The sequence below is a fragment of the Pterocles gutturalis genome, unplaced genomic scaffold (assembly GCF_000699245.1).
Source record: "Pterocles gutturalis isolate BGI_N339 unplaced genomic scaffold, ASM69924v1 scaffold18659, whole genome shotgun sequence".
NCBI classification, from domain to species: Eukaryota; Metazoa; Chordata; class Aves; order Pterocliformes; family Pteroclidae; genus Pterocles; species Pterocles gutturalis.
In genome coordinates, this window is record NW_010136148.1 from 9,356 (window position 1) to 20,013 (window position 10,658).

The 10,658-nt window shown below is 43.8% G+C and overlaps 1 protein-coding gene across 1 annotated transcript in view; it reads right to left on the reverse strand.

Moving 5' to 3' along the window:
• FBXO16 (F-box protein 16) overlaps positions 1-10,114 on the reverse strand; it is a 17,489-nt gene extending 7,375 nt beyond the window's left edge. The window contains exons 1-2 of the mRNA XM_010082207.1: positions 9,970-10,114; positions 4,562-4,597 (exon numbers count right to left, since the gene is read on the reverse strand). Of these exons, the coding sequence (XP_010080509.1) occupies positions 4,562-4,597; positions 9,970-10,065 (132 nt within the window). The 5' untranslated portion in view covers positions 10,066-10,114. The remainder of the gene's footprint in view (positions 1-4,561; positions 4,598-9,969) is intronic.
• Positions 10,115-10,658: the final 544 nt, after the last annotated feature.

The window sequence follows — 10,658 nt, forward strand, 5'->3', positions numbered from 1 at the left end:
AAGCTGCTCCTTGTCAGCAACCAGCCCCTAGGATCTGACTTTTTTTGCTTTTACCACCATAGTTAAACAGCTAAACCTGAAATTTTGCAAGAGGAGGCTCCTGGGCAGACTGGTGAGGAAGGCAAGCCAGCAGCCTGGTGACAAGCAGAAGCCCTGAGCAGGAGCCATTGCTGCTGCACCTTGGCACCCAGCACGGGGCCAGCTCCTGGGTAAAGAGGGGGTCTATAGGTGGGGGTCCGCAGTGACTAAGCATGAGGTTCAGCTGCCCAAACACCAGCGCCCTGGGTTGGGGGGTACCCTGCACAGCCTAGAGCTGCCACTCCAAGGGTGCCAGTTGTCTGCAAGTCCCACATCACATCTGCCACAGCATGAGAGGCAGATAATGAGACCGAGAGGCAGATAATGCATATGTCCCCACTATCATGCTCTCACCCTTAAAACAAGGTGGCTGGATCCAAACTGTGTATTTGTCATGGTTCTTGGCCCCGGCTAATGTCCAAATTGTGTCTGAAGAACACCTGGAAGAGTGCTACTGGTCCAGGCCAAACTCGTGCTGGTGAGCGTGCTGACAATTTCATCCTGTGGATCAGCAAGTTCCTGTACCTGGGAACACTCAGGAGTGCTGTGTAAATTACTAGCAGAAGATGTAGCCCACAGGGTGAGCTGAATCACGGTTCCCCTGGCTTATCTGCATCTCATTTGGCTATAACGGAAGCCGAGATGCTCAGATCACCTGGAGACACTAAAGCTTAGGTGTCTTAATCTGCAGGTTCAACCCCAGCTTCATTGTCAACTTATTAACCTGGGTGTCGGCACGATAGCACTGAGCGTTAACGTAAAGCAAAACGCTTTCATGTGTTTTAAATTAATGGGAGGGATTTTTGGCTTACAGAACACAGCAGAAAGGGAGGCTGAGAGGCAGCACGTCAAGGCGTCTGCTCTGGGAGCAATACAGAATGAAAGCAACTAGAATAAACAGGAAAATTAACAGAGAAATGTTAACCCTTTCCCAGTGTAACCATCAAAAGGGTTACAATTGGAACACAGCAGCACATTGTGCATGCCCCATCCCTGGAGGGGTTCAAGGCCAGGCTGGATGAGGCTTTGGGCAACCTGGGCTGGTGGGAGGTGTCCCTGCCCATGGCAGGGGGATGGAACTCGATGATCTAGAAGGTCCCTTCCAACCCAAACCATTCTGTGATTCTATTAATTTCTCTTTTATATGTATTTGGATCGTATTTGGGTAAAGGAGTTGGGGTAAAAGAAATTAATCACAAAAGCCTCCAGCAGGATCAAAGCCTGCAAGTACTCACGCATAGGAACAGCCACGTAGAACAGGCTGTCTGCTGCCACTGCCTGCCACCACTGCTTCCACTCTGTGCAGCAACAATATTTTGCAGAGCTGAGCGCAATCTGAGACAGCCAAAAAACTGTATCACACATCTTGGATACTGCAGGTGATGGCACAGCCAGTCCCATGCCCTTTGGGGCTGCCCAGCAGTGTAGAAACAGAGAAATGAAATCCCTTCAGGTCAGCTAGTTCATTGTTTCTCAACCTGTATTTTACGGTCCACAACAGCCTGGGAGACATCAACAATGTTCGGTGAGACAACTGCAAAAAAATAATTAAATGAAAATGCACACACATAGTCCCTGAATGCATGCAAATAAAATCAGGAAGAACAAAATAAACAATGAGCATCCAAAGCTTAGTAGAATCTTTATTAATTTGTAAAAGAAAACCCCTTTAGCAATGGCACATAAAGCAACGTGTTCTGCTTTCCCAGGTTAGATGGTCCTTCAGTGTCAAAAGGCTGAGAAACACTGAGCTAGTTCATCTGCTGCAAGGCAGGATCAACTCTACTTAATCCATTCCTGACAAGTGTTTGTCTAACCTGTTCTCAAAGGACTCCAGTGATGGAGATTCCACCTCTAGGCAGGCTATTCCAGCAGGGAATTATCTGTAGCACTGGGTTTTGCTGGTGTCTAAATTGTGTCTCCATCACTGCAATTCAAGCCCGTGATTTCTCGTCCTATTCAATGTGACTACAGAGATGGGATCATTCCCTTCCTCTTTTTGGATATCTTTTGTGTGTAATTGGAAAAAAAGTTGTTACGTCTTTTCTCCATCTTCCCTATAGTGAAGGGATCATTTTCCTATGTTCTGGACCTGAGACTGTTCTCACATAAGACCTGTTCTCACAAGTATCTCCAATCGGTCCTCAGCTTTCTCAAATGCAGGGACCAGAACGGGGGGTATTTCAGACAGCCCTTTGGGATATTTGACTTTTCGACAATTATAAGACACTGTCAGTTTATATTCAGCTTGTGATCCACCACAATTCCCAGCGATGTTTTTTTTAACAGAACTGCTGCATACTTGGGTTTTCTCGTATCTGTACTTTTTGTAAATGTCATTCTTACATGAAGCACTTTTCACTTGTCCTTATCAAACTGCAGATATTTTCATTCTGATTTCTCATCTCCAAAGTTCCTGAAATCCCTCCAAGCCTGGTATCATCTGCTCCTTCCATTCCATCACCCCGATAGTACTGAAAACACTGGGCAGTTCTGGACTTAGGACAGACTTCAGCCTTTCACTTTCATAGTAAATCATTTCCAACTACGCTGCACGTGGGTTCCCAGCACACAAACCCACCCTTCAGCAGTTTCATCTGGTCCGTACTTCCTGCGAGCACTACGAGAGGCTCATGTGAACCCATGTAAAAAGTCCTGCCCAGAGCACTGTGATTTCTTGACACAGTTTCTCCCAAACTCAAAGCCCTCGAGGCTTTGCATACCACATATTATAATGCCACAGGCTTTGAAGGGAGTTAAGAGCAGCTTTTGTGCTTTCCACACCCTTCTCATGGGTATGATGGATGACAGAAGCACAAGGAGATTTAGCGCTGAAGGAGCGTGATGAGAGCTACTGATCCAGTGGCATATGAAGGGTCAGAAATGCAGCCTTTGGGAAGAAGATTCAGCATGCTTATGTGCGTTTGGAGGAAGGCTGTCTCCAAATTCTGGCTCTGTCAGTGGGGGTTCTAATGAAAACATTTTTGCCCTTTTGCCATGGTATATCCCATGGGCATTTTAAACCATCCAGCAATTTTCAAGAGGCATGTTTGTTTCTGTCAGTTACTGTCATGCTAAAGGGTGTTTTTTGGACAATAATAATTCAATTATTTTGTTTTCTTAGTGCCCATGAAATTCCTTATTATCAAAATGCACGCATGCCAACAAGTGATGGAACACAAATTTCCTGTAAAGACGAATAAGCCTTTTGAGCTTAAAATCAAAGTACTTGCCTGTAAAGACCAGTTCATATGCAAAAAAATTTCCATGATTGGCCTATTAGGCATAAAGAATAACCACCATAGTTCAAATAAAGTTACTGTGCAAGTGCTCTTTATCAAAGAGTGCTGATAAGGAACATCACTTATGTGTTTCTGTTTAGCTTGCGTATGATACGTGACCACGTAACTGGTTCTTTGGGTCCATTTATAAAGAAGTGCACAGAGCTCAACCACACAGTTCCTACCAAGCCACATGGACACACTCAGCTGAATTCACTCAGTTATTGCAATAACGTCCAGCGTCTGTATTCCTGTCTGCACAGGACACTGAGCAGATTACAGCTGCTTCTTGTAATGGCCTGTAAATGGTTTTTGCCTTACAAAAGAGAAAGCACAATGGGATATTTAAGGGGTGAGCTTAAGACTAGGGCAAATCTTGTGCCCTTGCATGCTCTGCCATCAGCTGCCTGGGTGGGTCAGTTGGAGTCGTACTCCTTTCACGCAGCCAGCTATGACTCCTTCCACGGGTTATGGAAAGAAATCGGCATCTCTAGCGGGCTGCTCTCCTATCCTACATTGAGTGAGATTAATTACCCTCTGGAAATACTGCCTTCTCTCTGTTGACTGCACAGATAGCCTGTGATGACCAAACCAGCCAGGATTAAATATTATGTTTCAGACATACACACCTGGCCGGAGAAACCCCATCCCGAATGTCTAACTTGCAATCATTTGTGGTTGGGGCAGACAAATTCTATCTCAGGTCTTTCTGTGTCTCATTTTTTCATCTGCAAAACAGAGTGACAACACTTTCCTGTCTCATGGAGGAGCTATGAAGATAACCTCAGTAAAAGATTGTGAGGTGCTCAATGATTACAGTACGAGGAGCCTCGTGTGCACTTGGGAGATAACACACTATGTATTACCAGTTTCAAAGACCTGCTAGCAGGCAACAGCAACACCTAAACATGCAGTATCGTCTTTGAAGACTTCACAGACTCTTCCCAGGGCTTCTTATCCCTTTTCAGATCATTCTGATGATGGAATATGATTTCCCAAGTTCAGAACTTATAGCATGTGGACACTAAGGGAATTTATACCTTTACTTTCCTAAAAGCAAAGCAGTTACGGCTCACTTCCACATCAGGAAAATGAAGCTGTTTTTCAAAATACGGTAAGCTTTACCTTCCCATTACAGTAATCTCTTTATCAGTTCAGAAATCTAGTTGTTTGTAAATATATATTTAAAGGGAAAAATTTACCCATTTTCCAAGCAGGGCTCTTCTTTCTTCGAATACCTATAAAAAACACACAAACAAATAAAATTGAATACTTAAAGGGGGTTCAGTGTGTCCTAAGAAAAATAGAGCTTGAAAAACAATCTTTGCAACCTACAAAATATAAACAGAATCACTGAATGGAACAGTTTAGAAGGAACTTGGGGAGATCATTTTGTCAAAACTCTCTTCTATGGTCAACTAAAGAAGGTTGCTCAGAGCCACGTCCAGCTGGGTTTTGAATATCTTTTCGGACGGAGGCTCCACAACCTTTCTGCGCAACTTGTTACAGTGCATGACCACCCTAAGAACATTTTTTCTTATGTTTAAATGGAATTTGCTGTATTTCAGTATGTGGCCATTGCCTCTTGTCTTTTCACTGGATGCCACCAAGAAGAGTCTGGAAATCAATCCATTTTCCTGGACCTCTCTACTCTCCAGGACCATATCCCATGTGATTCTTCCACAAAGATCGCTGAAGAGGTCAAAGTCTGCTCGCCTGAAGTCCAGCGCTGTGATCCTGCTATTTGTCTTGTTCTTTCCTCTCGGCATCCTGAACTCCATCATCTTCTGTTCACTGCAGCCAACGCTGTCCCTGACCTTCACATTCCCAATTGGTCCTTCCTTCTTTGTAAGTATGAGGTCCAGCAGAGCATCTTCCCTTGTTGGTTCCTCAATGACCTGTGTCAGGAAGTTATTATCAACGCACTCCTGAAACCTCCAGGACTGCACGTGCCCTGCTGTGTTGTCCTCACAGCAGATATCAGGGTGGTTACAGTTCTCCAAGAGGCTTCTTCCAGTTGTCTGAGGAAGGCCTCATCTGCTTCCTCCTGATCTTCTTCAACTCTACAGGCTGGTTCCTGTGGAAGGTTCCTTTCACTGAAGAAGACTCCCTGAAGTTCAAGGGCTATGTGTGAAGGACAGCTCTGCAGGCTGCCTGCAATGTGCTGCCTCTCATCTCCACCTCCCTCCTTTGCAGCTACTGCGCACACGATGCGCCAACATAGTGCTCTCCTCTCTTGGGCACACCGTGATGCGTGGTGTCTCATGTGCTTCAGTGAGACCAGAAGCTGGGCTTCCCATCTCTTTATCTTAGAAATTTCCGTTTTCCTGAGTTGGAGACCTTGGGTGTCTGAAAGCTCCTAGAATGGATACACCACAGTGGCTATCACAAAGCCCTGGCAATGGCTTCAATCTCAACGCAGCAAGACTGTTAGGAGTAAGACAGTGAGACCAGTCTTTGTTCCCTGGCCACTTTACAGTGACAACTAACAAGAAAGATGATCAGTATCAAAATACAGCAGAGGATTTATGATGTTGACCTTTATCCATAGGGAGCTAGACCTGCAAGCGCTAGCACGTGGCTTCCCACTACCACAAAATCAGGATTGTGACCTGGGAAGTGAGGAAATGCTGTAGATGATTTTTCCAGAAGACAGATCAAAGAGGAGAAAGCCCAGTTTATAACTGCACATAAAAACAGCTATTAACCACAACTAGGAAACCATGTTTGATATTATCAACTCCAAACGTGTTATTGCTATGACAGCCTGCAAAGAAGGTTCCTGCAGAGAAAGACACTATCAGTGCTGATGTCTGGTGCAGCAGCTGACGGCGTTAGCTCTGTCTCTCTCAGCAGGAGTGTCTCTTGCCAAGGGGTGGAAAATGACATTTCTTTTATTTGTATGTTGACAGATTTTTTTTTTTTGCTTTATTTGCATGTGGGACACTTGGCAAAGTGAAAAAAAAAACCAACCCAAAACCTAACAAGCTGAACTTGGAAAAGGATTTGCCACAAGGAAGTGATGAATAGTCAAAAAGATCTAAGTTCTGGGTTGGATAATTCAAGGGAAGCAGGGAGGTATTTATATAACCAAAAGCAATGTTAATGGTCTTTGATCAAAGACAGACACATATTTGCTTTCAGCATTCTTGGAGATACATCTGAGCCAACTCTGTCAGAAAGTTCTGCCCTACTCCAGGCACTTGGAAGCATTAATTAGCAACAAAATGGCCCAAAATTGGCATAATCATCCCCTGCCTTAATCAAGCCCATATTTATTGTCCTCTCCTCCAAGGCCTTGGAGTTATACCTATAGCATACCTAAACTGGCTGGCTTGGGATGTAGCCTGAGGCTTAGGCTGCTCCTGAGACCTGCCATCTCATATCCATGTCTTCAGGTGGTTTTAAATAAAACCAAATTCAAGGCTGCCTAGCAAACCCCTCCAGCCCTTGCTGCAAATGCCACCGGGGGCTCTTCTACTCCATGGCTGAGCTGCTGCCCACCAGAAGGCAAATCACCTCCCGACTTCCAGTCCTTCCTTAAAGGCAGCACAGCCCTGCAGTCAGCAGGACCAACGCTGAAGTCTGTCTGATTTTGCTGCAGGTGAGCAGGCTGCCCCGTCTCCTACCTGTACTTCATCCTTAACTGTAGCACGACCTTGGCATATCTAAAACCCCACCTCTGGTTTTCTGACCATGAATGCCACATAATTTGAGGTTTCCTAATTCTGGCTTCTTGACTTTGTTCTGTCCCTGCTGGTGATCCTGGCTTTAAAACAATCAGGACAGCCCATCCTGCAGTGGTAACACCCTGGATAGTCTTTTCTGCTCTAACAGCTGCTGTAAGGGCAGAAATCCACAGGTGGAGGCAGCAGGACTCAGGATGCACAACAGGTAGGAGAGAGCTGGGTCCTACCAACAACGCAGGCAAGTGTAGTCTTGAGCATGTTTGAAAATCCAGAGAAATCTACAGGAACTGCTAATGGAGTACCCCTAGGATTACCCAAAATGATGGGGTACCCCTAGGATTACCCAAAATTAGACAGATGATAGCAAATTTATGCTAAGAACTGTTCTTGGGTCTGCTCCTAACAATGGTTTAGATGGAGCTTAAACACTTCTGCCTTGGATCAGCTCTGAATTCCCACCTCTCCTGCCCCTCATTACCTATTCTCCTAATGAGTACCTTTCTTATGCCTCTCTTCTCTCCATGCTTTCATCTTCTCACTGTTTTTCACATACCTGCTATGAGATACTCTCTACAAGAAGGACATTGAGGTGTTGGAGCGTGGTCAAAGAAGGGCAATGAAGCTGGTGAAGGGTCTGGAGAACATGTCCTGTGAGAAGCAGCTCAGGGAACTGGGGTGGTTCAGTCTGGAGAAAAGGAGGCTGAGGGGAGACCTTATCACTCTCTACAACTACCTGAAAGGAGGGTGTAGCAAGGTGGGGGTCAGTCTCTATTCCCAAGTAACAAGTGGTTGGATGAGAGGAAATGGCCTCAAGTTGGACCAGGAGAGGTTTAGATTGGGTATTAAGAAAAGCTTCCTCCCTGAAAGGGTTGTCAAGCGCTGGAACAGGCTGCCCAGGGAAGGGGTTGAGTCACCATCCCTGGGGGTATTTAAAAGACCTGTAGATGTGGTGCTTAGGGACAGGGTTTACTGGACTTGCCAGTGTTAGGTTAACAGTCGGATCTTAAAGGTCTTTTCCAACCGAAATTATTTTGTGTCTCTATGATAACTTCTTTTCTCTCTTCACACTTGCACTCAAAGGGTGCAGAAATGAGCAGAGATATGACTGTATGAAAACGGTGCGTTCTCACTCACTAGCTCCCTATATGTATCAATTGGATTTTCTCCTGATTTCAGCTGTAAGCAATATTTTTGTTGCAACTATTTTTTTTCTGCTAACACTGCAGAGCAGTTTGGTTATACACGAAAAGGAGTTTCAGGCAGGTCAATGCTTTAAAACCTGGATCAGAAACAAGAATTTTTTTTCTGCTAACACTGCAGATCAGTTTGGTGATACATGAAAAGGAGTTTCAGGCAGGCCAATGCTTTAAAACCTGGATCAGAAACAAGCAAGCACTTTTTATCATTAATTTCATCCCTGAGCACAGGTCTGGGAGATTATGGTAGGTTCTTTCCTACCTGGAACATCATTAAATGTTGGCATATACAAGAATCCAGTATGAGCTCCTAGAAGTTTTTTTGCAATCCAGTGTAACATCAGACTGCCTAAGGAGCAGAGGAGTAAGAAGGGGGAAAAGAGTGGTTTTACCTACGTACTTATTTCCAGTTAGATCATACTTTATTGCACAGTGATGTGCATCTATAGAGATGTTAAAGAGTGTAAGAATCAGACACTAAAATGATTCAAATGCTGGAGAATATGCCAAAAAGGACTTCAAAGAGCTCAATCTGTTTAGTTTATCAAAAAACGTTCAAGTGTTAGCTTGAAGCAGGGTAAAAGTCCTTCCACAAGGAAAAAAAACTGGTTACAGAAGAGTTTAATAAGCTAGCAGAGGAAGATTTAAATGATGGAAGCTAATGCTAGAGGTATTCAGACAGGAGACAAGGTTTCATCTTTTAATGGTATAGGGGAATAATCATGAGAAAAATTATTAAGGAAGTGATGAAATGTTAATTTCCTGATAACTCCAAAGGAAGTCTGGCCACCTTCATGGAAGAAATATTTTAGCCAAATTGTAGTTACTGAGCTCAAGACGGGGGGGAACTGTACGAAACAAGAGGGCCCAAGAAATCCAGGAAACCAGACTACATGATGTAATGTCCGACTTTGGATTAAATTCTATGAATCATGAACAGAAATTTAAAATTCATTCTGAGGGAGGAATATGCTCTTGGTGATACATGAGCCAAAACCCCCTCAGTTACGCTAGCAGATCCCCGATGAAGTATACAGCGTGGGAGGTTAGGAAATGCATCTGGTTATTTATAAATTGAGTGCATCGCTTCAGTTTCCAAAATATCAAGCTAACCTCATCTCTGCCAGGCTTAGCAGAAAAGCCAGGGCATGGCTACTAAGGTCTCTCCTGTGGAGCATACCGGCCACACAGAAACCTGCACTGACACTCAGTTTGCTCTGGGGTTAAACTGAAGCCTTCTGGTGCAGAAAAAGAATGATTTGGTAACTTTCACTAAGAAATTAATACACATTTTTTGTTTAAAAATGACTGATTTGGCAAAGTAACAATACTTGAACTACTTATACGCTTTAAACAACATACTTTAGAACTTTCAGTTTTTACGTAACATATTAGGTTTTATATCTATGTATTCATAACAAAGGCTGTATGTGTGTCTGATATACACATACTTCTAAACAAAATCTTCAAGTTCTTATTCCATTACTCATGATCTACACGGGCAAAAACATAAGTTAAATTTTTCTGCGACTTGAGAATTTGGGAACTGAATCAGAGAACTTCCCTTAGGATTCGAGAATATTCAAAATCTGACCAGACAAGATCCTGAGCAAATGCTCTAATTGACTCTCGCTTGATGGGTTGGACTAGATGATCTTCAGAAGTCCCTTCCACCCTCACCAATTCAGTCATTCTATGAATTTGACCCATTCACCCAGAACTTGCCTTGTCATTCATGAGTTGATGGTTCAGTGGAGTCCATGTGCTCATCTTGGTCTGTAGCTTGGAGCCATCCATGTTTCTAGGAGGTGCAAATGCCATAGATATGGGAGATGGGGGGGGTCCTCTGATGTCTTGTCAGCACCAATGGCTACAAGAATTGAACATAACAAAGAACAACATTATCATAGAATCATAGAATCATGGAATGGTTTGGGTTGGTAGGGACCTTCAAGATCATCGAGTTCCACCCCCCTGCCATGGGCAGGGACACCTCCCACCAGCCCAGGTTGCTCAAAGCCTCAATCAAAGCCTTATCTCTGTGTTACTCCATTACTGCATGTTAGTGAAAAGCAAATAATTTTAAGAAGGAATCCAATGATTCATAGCATAGCAATTATTTGAAAGTCAGTTAGGATAAAGCTTTTTATTTTATGTACCCACAGTAACCGTGACAATGAAGGGCAGATTTCCTGATGGAAACTCTGTGCACTAATGTCCTATAAATAAATAATAATTAAGGAGGTCTTCCTCATCATATATGTTATTGAATATGCCTTTGGTTTTTCCTGCATGAATGATCACAACAGGGTATTTGCAGTGAGCCAGAATGTACATGAAATTTCTCTTTCCAGTTGTTCGCACTGAAAATTGCAGATAACTTGTGCATCTACTTCAGTGACCCTAGGCAGGTT